Here is a 12,500-nt window from a genome sequence, read left to right as displayed (position 1 = left end):
GCGAGGCCAGGTTTAGGCAAGTGTCCCAAAACCGTTAGAAAAAAAAAAAGAAGAAGAAAAAAAAATAGAATATACGGTTTTTTCTATTTTTACTCTTCCTTCTGAAAATCAGTTAAAGATAAATAGATAAAATATTAACGGAATGTAACATTGATCTGTTTGTTGACTTATCCTTTTTAATGCGTTGTTCACTCTTTCAATGCTGATATGTTTGTTGACTTATCTTGAGCTGTTTTCGGCAATGTTTCTTATCTTTTATGTCTTGACTCCCTCTTTTTATGTAAGGGTATTCTGCTCTTAGGTAGATTGATCAGAAATTCGATAGAGGTGTTAGTGTTGTTCCATTTATATGTGTAGTTATCAATATCAGTAATAATAGTCCTGTAATCTTTCAATGCTATTAGGACTTAATCATCTTGACGTAATTTGATGTGTGCAAAGCTTACGTTACGATAATAAAACTACCTACGCTAATTACAATTAATTGATTGTGTCTATTAAATATGGCGTCACAACATCTGGGTAATTGACACCGAAATAAATAAATAGAAAAAATTAATTTTAAATAAAATACATATAAAAATACCTATGAATATATGCATATAAAAATTTTGTTTCATATATAAAAGTTCTTACATAGACGATCTATGTATAATTTAAATTTGGTTGAGGAGGCCTGCCTCCCCCATACATTTATATAACTGCTCTATATTACAATCCTTTCCTAGAATTGTAGTTAGGATAAAATTACCTACTCTGTCACGACCCCAAGACAGGAACCTGTCTCAAATTCCCGAATCTGGGACGTTCAATCAACAAATGTTTCACAGTCAAGGGCACAGTACAGTTCTCGCAAAACGGAGGATTTTCACGAGACATCATGAACCCATGTGTAAGTCTTGTATGTCCAATCCTCAATCTGCACATTATCGTTTCTTGTCTCCTTGGCATATATGGATATGACCAAGGAGAGACAACGATGTAGTGATACTGCGCATTTTTTGATTAGTTAAAATATTGATGCATATATGAATCAATAAACGACCATTGATTTAAGCAGTTACTTCTTTTTCGGTCCAATACAGAGGTCAGGCCTTTGGAACGCCCACATTCGATTCTCGCGGTGTTGGAGGTTCAACGGATTTAGATCAACTGTTTCCTGAGAGGGTTACCCACAAGAAAGTCATTACGGTAGGTATTTTGTCTTATAACGTTTATACGAATATTTACCAAAGTTTAATGAATCCATGTCCTTTATGAGCTACATTTATCGACTTTATCTAGACAGACAACGCTAGAGTTACCCTGGCCTAGTAATGCAAGTCGTCGCTGTGATTGTCTCGGCGTTTTGCCAACCATGTTTAAAACTGACTAATCGCTTCATTACGCATGTAATATTCTTGATGATGGTGCTGCTAAGCTAAGTTTATGTAAGGAAATATCCCTCAACTTTACAAAGTTGACAAGGGAAATTTTCTAAGCTTTATCAAGCAATATGTTCATATACGTTTATTTCACTTACTATCTACCATTTCATTTAGTCATCCTAATACTTTTATTTTCTATTCGCTTAAAATTCTTACGTCATTTTCTTTCTTTTCCGAAGACTGCTGCTAGTTCCGGAACGTCGAGCCTCGTATCGTCGCCGGACGATCATTCCAGTATGAAATCTGACACGGATCGTTCAGCAAAGGGTACGATATCTATTTTTACTTCTGACTGAGAACTTGAAGCGAGGTCAAGTATGTTTTTTTTTTTAACGTTGCATGGATCCAGTGGTATTCAGCAACAGGACCAACGGCTTTACGTGGCTTCCGAACCACGTCGAGAGTAAACTTCTCTCACCAGAAATACACATCTCTGACCCCCTAAATGGAATGCCCGAGAATCGAACTCGCAGCCACCGAGGTGGCAGGCCAAGACCATATCGATCACGCCACTGAGGCGCTGAGGTCAAGTGTGACTATTTAAAAGATATTTCAATAAGTGGAAATGTTGTGAATGGGATGTCTACCGGGAAAGAATAACTCGAAGCTTGAATGCCTGTGGATCAAGGTCTTTATTATTATTATTATTATTATTATTATTATTATTATTATTATTATTATTATTATTATTATTATTATTATTGTTATTATTATGCGGTGGAGGAGATCCACGCCATGATTGCTCTACAGCGATCATAGAGCTCTATGTCTTAATACTGCAGCCATGAAATTATTGTACTATAATTGACCGGTTAATTTGTGCATACATAATTACGTGCTATCTATGTTTTTTTTTATTTCATTTCTTATTCTTAGTGCCTTTTTATGACAAGACCAACGTTTAGGTCGCAAAATAAAATAAATCGTGACAGAAATTGTGAAAATGTATCATAATTGCATAAGAATCCGTTAATCAGATCAAAGGCATTATCATAACATTACATTCTAATACTTATATTACATTTCCCATACATAAATTAATACAACAACAGTCTCCTTCTCTGTTCCCTGATTGTAAGCTAATTAAATATTCTAGGTATTCCCTCTCCAATTACCGAATACTGAAGCCCCAATCAATTACCTTTAACAATCATTTTTTCTGCTTGCAGACAGAACAGAAGTCATTTTATCATTTGCCTTTTTCTCTCTCTAAATTATGGAGGATAGTTTTAATTCCTACGTCTTATTTCTCCTCAAGAACTGAAAGAAGTCATTATATCAATTTCAATTTACTTTACTTACTGACAGATAAGTTATGAAAAATATTTCCTTTTCCTTTACCTAATAATAAAGGATAATCTGAAATCTATATTATCTCAAATTCTCCTTTATAACAGAAACTAATATATATATATATATATATATATATATATATGTGTGTGTGTATATATATATATATACATATATATATATATATATATATATATATGTGTGTGTGTGTGTGTGTGTGTGTGTGTGTAAATGTAATAGCCATAATGGCCTCTTAACTTCTCAAAGTCTTTGCTCTTACTTAGGACACGCTGTCACTACAAAACCTCAAGATCCAACTTCAAAGAAATATGAAATAAATCATGATGTTCGTTTCCCGCTACCGGACAACATGATTTCTTTCATATTTCTTTGCAGTTGAATCTCGAGGCTTTATAGTGACAAGCGCATCGAAATAGGAGCATGGAATTTGAGAAGTTACGAGGTCATTGTGGCTATTACATTTACATATGTATCTGGTAAAAATGACCAGTAGATTCTACCACACACACACACACACACACACACACACACACACACACACACACATATATATATATATATATATATATATATATATATATATATATAAAATTCATCTAACTCTCCTTAATGGAATCATAGATTTTGTAACCATCGACTCCACATCATCGTTGCCAATTTAGTGGAGCTTCACACATACGCCGATGCATTTACAAACTGTTTCCATGCATTCTAGTTGTCATAGTAATGCAATAATGAGAAAATTGCTCTAATATGTATATATATTACAAATAGTTACGCTAATTTCATTTATTTCCCCGGTTTTGAGTTAGTCTTATACCCAGTTTGGAGGGTAAACACATACCAATTGGCAACACTGCTCCACATTGCTCTCTTCAACGATAGGGGCCAATTAACTATGTGCTATAATAGTGATATTTTTTTCTCTCTTTTGTTTGGACCAGAGGATGACAGCATCGGAAGCGCTGCCAAAGCTGATGCCCTGCCCGGGCCGTCCCTGACACCCACCGACATCACAGGAAAACCCACCCACTGGTACTCCTACCTCTGCAACCGATGGCTCTCCCTCCTCGGGGTCAGTCAAGTGGATGTTTGTTGACTTCCGTTCTGCCGTGAAAATGCGACGCCAGCTCTTGTTGTTCTAAATCAGTCTGTTATCAAATTCTTAAATCAGATTCGTGCAAAGCCTTCTGACTTTTGTTTGGTTTCAGTAGAAATTAATGTGATATAGATATATCAGACTTTTTTTTCTTGAAAATTTTCACTTAAGGTCGCCTTCTGCATAATTCTATTCATATTTTGAATTTGATGTGCCCGGAGACCTATGATTTTTATTCAGATTTCAATTCAGATAATCCCTTAAAATAATGTTTACTTGCCGTGCCCAAACATTTCGGATTTTAATTTAGATTTTTATTAGAATTCCCATCGAACTATTTATCTCACTCTGACTTTGATTCAGTTCTGATTCATCCCAAACTCACTTTGATTAATGAATTGTGTCACATTCGCCGGAAAACGCATTTATTGAAATTTTAATTCCGATTTATTCACAAGCTTTTTAGTATTCAAATATTGACATAAAGCGTACGAACAAATCTGCCTTTTATTTACGTTCTGAATAATATCCTATAGGCCTTAAGCGTTTTCTTTTATTTATATCATTATATGAATCGAATTTGGCTCAGATTCGTTCAAATGTATTCTATTTTTTCCTAATTTTTGTGTGGTATTTCTTATTCATTATCTGACTCTATTTTGGTCAAAAACACGTCACATATTTCCCCATCACTAGATTCGTCCAGAAAGTTGTATATAATTTTCGAAGCGTATTGTTTATATATATATCCTTGAGGGATTTCATGATCACATTCTCTCTCTCTCTCTCTCTCTCTCTCTCTCTCTCTCTCTCTCTCTCTCTCTCTCTCTCTCTCATTATTATATTATTATTATTATTATTATTATTATTGGTGAAGAAATCTAGGGGTGTAAATATAAATATAAAGCATATATATATAATATAGATATATATATATATATATATATATATATATATATATATTATATATATATATATATATATATATATATATATATATATATATATATATATATATACAAACGAGAACTTTCGAGAACTTGATTGATTCTCCTTCTCAGTCTAATTAAAAAACTAATGTAGACAGGAGTAAAAAGTATTGTTATTATTATTATTATTATTATTATTATTATTATTATTATTATTATTTTCAGGTGGGTGTTAAATTAGCAATGATGATCTGCGTCCACTGGGCCTACGGCCTCGTCACCTTGACTACCCTCCTCTTACTGTATGTGAACATAGGGCGCGCCGCCCCCGGGGGATCTCCGGGCATCGCCACGGAGTTCGTATTCCTCCGGTGGCTCAAGAACAGATTCCTAACGTGTATAGGGTAAGATATCAAGAACAGGTTCTTAACGTGTATAGGGTAAGCAATGAATTACTGATATCATAAAGACCTTTTGGCCAATAGATTAAGAAAGTTTTCTAGTGTTGATGCAGGTATATAGAACAGAATAGAAAACAATAGAGCATTTAGGCTAAAGGCTAAGCGCTGGGGGCTTTGAAGTTACTCAGCGTTGAAAGGGAAATTGACATTTAGTAAGAAGGTTTGAAAAGTGTAACGGGAGGAAAACCTCGCAGTAGCGCTAGGAAACAATGTTTAGAGGGTGGAAAGTCAGATGGAAGAAAGAGACTATGAACGGAGGTAGAGTAAAAAAAAATGAGAGAGGCTACAGCTAAGGGCCGAAGGGACGTTGCAAAGACCCTTAAGTAAGGCCTACAGTGCACTACGTGAGATACACTGACAGCACTAATCCCCTAAGGGATTTCATGTGTATATATATACATATATATACACACATATATATACATATATATACACATATATATACACATATATATACATTTATATATACACATATATATACATATATATACACGCGCGGAAGCGGTGTGTATTTTCCAGTACTTGGATACAGTAACGGAATCCTGAGTATCACATACACGCGTTTATATTTTATGAATGATATTTATCTTTCATACGCTCTCTTCTCATTAAGAGAATTTAGGCCATGATTATGTTTTCTCTGCATTTTTATTTATTGGTTTTGAAGTTAATGGTAGTCGGATTATTGAGGATAATATAAAACCCCATTTTTTTGGTGTAAATCTTGATATATTGTTTAGGATACATTTAAAATTCTTAAGCTTTACGAATACTGTCTCATCGTCGAACAGTGAGTGGTCCTCGTAAAGATGAAAGATTACAAGTGTATCTTCAACATCAAGAAAAGGAGTCTTATTTTAACCTCATCTTCAGAGAATGTGACCGTTCTATTACAGTCTTCAATAACATAATTGTTCACGCAAACATTTTCGTTATTTGTGGAAGAAAGTAAGTATCGTTAATACGTCTGTTTTTACACAGGCAAAGACCCGCCGAGTACGACCAGGTGATCGTCACGCCCCTTCACCCGGGTGTGGAAATCACCGCCAACCAACTCACCGAGGAAAACGAAGACTTCGCAGCCAGGTCCCGGTACCACCAGTCGACGCCAGGTCAAGCCCTACCTGATCTACCTGAGCCTAAGTAAATTGTTCGCGACGTAGATGGACGATGATGTTCATGTTTTAATGTCCATTTCATTAACGTTAAGCTCGAAGATCGCGAATGAATTTTGGGGTCGTGCAATGCGACAGTCGACGGAGCATTGTGGGTGAGACTAGGATCATTCCTAGCGCAATACTGCAACGTATTGCCTTCATTTCGAAGATGTTTTTGAAGATGTATATGTACACATCGACAAGCCGTGAAATTCAATGGTAATGCTAGAGAAGGGTCCCACGGAGAGTTTTTTGTACATCCTAACGCAAAGGAAATATTTCCTGAAGTAACGGTTCCTTATGACCGACGGTTGGTGTTGATTGATTTGCACAGACTGACAATAGCGTCACAAAATTAGCTTTCATCAACACCATGATGGTTGCTAAGTGGAATATATACTAAGTTTATTGCATATAGGGATAATCTGTCACTGACCACGAGTAATGTCGACGAACAGACAGGAATATTTCAATAAATTAAGTTGACTTTATGCAATTATTTCATGAAAAGTCAGATACCAAAATATGTGTGAAGTTCTGTATCTAAGCATACGAGATGTACCTATTATCTTAAGAGGAATCATTGTATCAGTCTTATGAAAAATTGGGAATTATTATTCGAACGGCAGTCTACAATCAAATTTGCGCGAAAAAAAGGATGGGACATTGCTCTCGAAAAGAGAAGTTATGTATATCCGTTCGCTAAGAGTGGTAAAATGAAACTAATGCTTAATCATTGCCATTCCTTGCCGGTATCTGGACAGCCCTCCCGATATTTGGATTTAATATTGGTAGCAATTACCGATATTCTCAAGGACCTATAACATAACAAATTTTAAACTGTCTTAAATTTATTCCAAAAACTAAAATAAGGCATTTTCATGCAGACATTTAACGTTTACAATGTGGCTAGCGTTGAAACAACATTACAATTATGTAAGTTTACCATTTGTATTTGTCAAAATTCTCATTTTCTATTACTTCAGCTACTGCACCTAATGGTAAACTGAAGACATTTTCGTAACCGTTTTCTATACCTGGGACAGTTCTCAATAAGAATTATCACTATCGGGAGCAACTACATAATTTATCTCACCCACAGGAATATCAAGATGTACGATTTACTAATATTCAGAGCATGGGAAGCAAAGAAGCCTATTCTCAAACTCTGGGGACGCAAACTCTATTCCCTTCTGAGAGTATAAGGATGCATTAATTAACTTAAACATCACTATCATTGTGAGTAGGATTAATACAAACAATTCGGACATTAGCTTTACAACATTTTCCAAAATCAATTTTATTTTCAGTGTCCATTAACATAAATTATTACTGAACCCTCGTTATATAAGGGAGCATCAGTTTTGGGACTCTTGCAGAGTATTGCTGACTGAATACCGCATCATTTTGGTGCCACTGGCTTGTTACCTACTCCGAGAAGCTGGTACCAAACATGGCGGAAGCTGCCGTGTTTAGTACTAGTCCCTCGAGATCAAAGTATTATATACACCAATTCTAAATTGTGTGGTCGACAAATTGTATTCGTAAACGATATCTTTACATGTACCACACGTAATAGGTGACGCGTAGATGACAAGCCAAAGTAGCACCAATCTTTTTTATTTTTTTTACAGAAATCCAAATAAACAGCAATTAACAGCCATATCGTATTCACTGCCAGATCACAGTTCGTTCAGGACTGGTAAGATATTTTAGTTTCAGGCTATGGGATTGCAACTTTTCCTACGGCTAACCCATTGCCGGATGAGGTCTTAGAAATTACTTTCGAGATCGACTTCTATGTTCTCTCAACTTCAGCCATTCTTTGAACAAGCCTAACTGTGTTTCCCTATCGTTAAGCAACAAACATACTGGGAAAGAAATACAGACTCGTGTTGGATAACTAGCGAGATTGATTTAATCTACGAAGCATCAGTGTACTGAATGAGGTTTGTAATGGAAGCCAGGAGTCCTCAATATGGCTGGTTGGTTGGTCGAAAGTGCCCATACAAATCACACGCTTACGGATGCTATCTATGTGTTTTGATTATATCTGTATTTGCACCAGGTGTAGCTTGAAGTCATATGTTACTTCACGTTATGTGTATGTAAAACAATACTATCTTTATAAATAAAGAAAATGTCCTATCTCCCTCGATGTATAGGTGTATGTATGGGTGTATTTCATTCGGTATATACTACTGAGAATGCTTGTTTAAACCTTAAGATAAAGTATAGTGTGCAACTGATAATGCTAGCCTATGAACGTTGGTATGAACTCATGGGGTTAATACTAGTTCTAAGACTAACTGAGCTTTGGATATCCCAAATTATCACAAATTATTTTTCTTAAATTTAAGTTTTGCCAACTGCAAAGGATTTCTCTGGTGTGTCCATTTTATCAGATTACATTATTACATGATAGTAATAATGTCATCAAATAGGTTTTTGTAGCAGGCCGATGCCCTTTTACTCTTTTGCTACCCTTGGCATGCTTCGGTACCAGCAGAAATATTCCACCCTATTCCAGAACTAAAAAGAACAAGGATGAAAATATCTGGACATAAGCGGATATACAAGAGGAATCTACCTGTGCATTCATAGGCATTCATATCCACACAAACATTCCTATACAACATTCATATCTACTAAATTCACAATCAGACTTGTAAACGTTAACACATTTACAGAGAAGTTGAATGCATATTTTTCGGCAAACCACGGCTTTCTGTTTGCAACAGAACAGGTCATTATATTTAAGTCTAATTCGAACAAATATTTTAAAAGCAAACTGTGTTCCTCCTCAATCTTAATATTTGGTTAGGAAATTCATGTAAGATATATGATGACATGTTCAGACTTAATTGGATAGGTAGGTGTTTTAATGTGAATTGTAGCTCTGGAATGGTTGTGAAGAAAAAAGAATAATCTATTTTCCATAGACCATGGGAGATATTCTCGCATTTTCTTTCCAAAACAGATAAATATATTTTTGTAAACATCGACAAGGGCTATCATGAGAGTTTCCAGTAGAGTCCGTTTCAGCCTTAGGATAACGTTATGTATAATGGGAATATATAATTTTTTGTGTTAATGGTAATGCAACTTTTGTTATTGTTTTGGCCACAAATACTTATTCTCTTCTGTCGAGTTTTCTATACGTTATGTTTCGGTTGGAGATGAAAGAAAACGGAGATATGACTCATAATTAATTCTTCATCACAGCTTGAAAAATGGAGGACAGAAGGACGGGGAAAGACAATAATTGATAAACTGACCACATCTAATTAGAATATTGGATTCTAAGGAATTATTACGAAACTGAAACAAAATTGAAAATGATTGCGTTAAGAAATCATGCTAATTTGTTGCAACGCCAGATTATTTAAAATAATCAAATTGTTTTGTAATAAAAAAATGAAAGCCTGCCTATTTGAAACTTTAATTAACTCTATGTTTTGTTCTTACGAATATTCTCCATGATCTGTAAACAAATAATTACGCTTGCTGTTTGTAAACCACAGGTATAATATGCGCTTTGAACGTTTGGCTCTATTTCCCGTACAAGTAATTCGTTATATGATGATTCTAACTGTATGCTGTGTGTGTTGCATATATATAATGTTTATACGTGTTTACATATTCGTGAGTTTATAAATATATATTATGTAGAGAGTCTATATATATATATATACGTCATCAATAAGAATATTTTATTGTAATCTTTTGGAAGCCATCGTAACTAAATGATTCTTAAAATAAAGTATTTTTATAACTATTATGTGGTATTACTTAAATCACCCGTTAGTGTTGCAAGAATTTACTAATTGATTACTAATAATTTTCGTCTTATGTTTGGTACAGTTTTACTTTTGCCACAGTCGTCTGCAGAAAAATAACAAGAGAAACATTATGAAGTTGTAAACTGACGATTTCACGGAAAAAAAAAAACTTGACATATAACAAGCTTAATTAGCGGTCGGTGCAACGCTAGTTCAAGTAAAAGAAAACCAGTGCTAGTTTGAGTCTGCATTAAAAAATACATATATAAATAAATAAAATAAAACAAAGAGTACAAAATGACGTTAGTTCGAGTCTTCAGCAGGTCAAGGAAAAATAACAGTATTATTGGGGGCAGGGAAAGGAGTTATTCCTCTAATGCAGGACCTTTGTCTTATAAACAATGGTTGACTGTTATTATTATTATTATTATTATTTTATTATTATTTTATTATTATTATTATTATTATTATTATTATTATTATACATTATATTGTTATTATATATTGTTATTATAATTATATTACTATTACTATTATTATTATTATTATTATTATTATTATTATTATTATTCTGAAGATGAACCCTATTCATATGGAACAAGCCCACAAGGGCCAATGACTTGAAACTCAAGCTTCCAAAGAATATGGTGTTCATTAGGAAGAAGTGAGAGGAGGCAAGGGGAAATACAGAAAGAAGAGATTTCGATTATCAAAAAAGGAAAAATAAATTCAGAAATAGATATAAATGTATTAGAATACAAGGAAAATAGTACTACGGTAGTAATGCATTGCATTTTCGCATGAACTTTGAAGTTCCAATTGCACGACATCCAAAAGCTTTATCAAAACGACACCAAGCTTTATTAAAATTTGCAATAAACCTTAACTATCTGTGTTGTCAGGGACAACACAAAGCCCGTAACAATGAATAAAGAACAAAAAACCTTCAAGTATTGTTTCTGGATTTATATAATCTCATTTAGTTTCCTATCGAAAACGGGTCGTTTTGAATTAGACTACGAGAGGTCTTGGGCTTTACAGCTATTCCTATATTATTCCAAATGGCAAATTATAAGGATTATACGAAGTGACATTTCAACAAGTTATGATTATGAATATCAAGAAATTATTGTATTAAGCAAGTGTCCACTGAATGGAATGCCTATACTAAGCAAGACCATTATTAAGCCAACATCCACATACTGGAATGCCTTGGTGTGAAAAACCACATTTACTATTCAAAAATAGAAGCTACAAAACAACAGGAAGTTAACGAGTCATTGTATATATATATATATATATATATATATATTATATATATATATATATATATATATATATATATATATAAACTTGGTCACAGATTGATTGATTGAAGCTATTAAAACTGGCGTCACAAAACCTAGGTTACTGACGCCGTAATAAATTTTAAAAAGCGAACTGGAATATAAAATAAATAATTTGAAAGTCGTTTCATATGACACTATATATATATATATATATATATATATATATATATATATATATATTATATATATATAATATATATATAAGACTCATAAAACGCTATTTGAACGTTCAAATAGTGTTTTATGGGTAGTTTTGATCTTCATGTTATACTGCTGTATTACAGAAAAAGGCGCATATATATATATATATATAATATATATATTATATATATATATATATATATATATATATATATATATATATATATATATATATATAGATATATATATAAATTTGGTCAAGTAGTGACGAACTTAAATATTGAATTTTTCACCTTTTGCGAAGAGGTTAAGCGCACACGCCTTCAGGCAAACAGCTCGAGGTAGATTTTGACGGATTCTGAGTTGCGTCCTGGATTGTTCAAAAGCGCCGCCGTCAATAAACATTGCGCCTGTTTGCGCAGAGGATCAGCAGTGATTGAGTGGGTGGGTGGGGACTAAGCCATGATGGCTAAGAAATGCGCCTGTCTGATTTCTTAACATCATTAAGAAAAGGTCACCCTTGATATATTTCTAATATTCCGTGAAAGCAGAAGAAAACCGGTTATTCTCCATCAGTTTCAAATTCATTTTTGTTGGATAGGTAATTTAGTAAATCGTACTGAATCTAAGCAACAAAAGTCTTTGTAATTCAATGAATCCTTCTACAGATTCTTATACCAATTCATAATACTAGAATAGAATATAGAATCTAGGCCATTTAGAAAGGGAAACTGGCAGTCAGAAGTTTTGAAAAGTGCACTAGGAAACAATTCTTTGAGAGGGTGGAAAGTCAAATGGAAGAAAGAGAATATGAACGGAGGTACAGTGACAGAAATGAGAGGGG

At 33.9% G+C, this 12,500-nt stretch overlaps 1 protein-coding gene across 1 annotated transcript in view; it reads left to right on the top strand.

Moving 5' to 3' along the window:
• The window catches only part of LOC135213585 (solute carrier family 12 member 8-like), a 101,911-nt gene extending 92,302 nt beyond the window's left edge, over nucleotides 1–9,609 (top strand). Inside the window, exons 8-13 of the mRNA XM_064247584.1 lie at nucleotides 1–16; nucleotides 1,086–1,191; nucleotides 1,607–1,694; nucleotides 3,683–3,813; nucleotides 4,992–5,170; nucleotides 6,209–9,609. The exon at nucleotides 1–16 is cut by the window's left edge and continues 184 nt beyond it. Coding sequence (XP_064103654.1) covers nucleotides 1–16; nucleotides 1,086–1,191; nucleotides 1,607–1,694; nucleotides 3,683–3,813; nucleotides 4,992–5,170; nucleotides 6,209–6,374 — 686 coding nt within the window. The 3' untranslated portion in view covers nucleotides 6,375–9,609. The remainder of the gene's footprint in view (nucleotides 17–1,085; nucleotides 1,192–1,606; nucleotides 1,695–3,682; nucleotides 3,814–4,991; nucleotides 5,171–6,208) is intronic.
• The last annotated feature ends 2,891 nt before the right edge of the window (nucleotides 9,610–12,500 follow it).

This window comes from Macrobrachium nipponense, chromosome 43 (assembly GCF_015104395.2).
Source record: "Macrobrachium nipponense isolate FS-2020 chromosome 43, ASM1510439v2, whole genome shotgun sequence".
Lineage (NCBI taxonomy): Eukaryota > Metazoa > Arthropoda > Malacostraca > Decapoda > Palaemonidae > Macrobrachium > Macrobrachium nipponense.
Note: the sequence above shows the minus strand (reverse complement) of the source record. Positions and strands in the feature narration are given on the sequence as shown.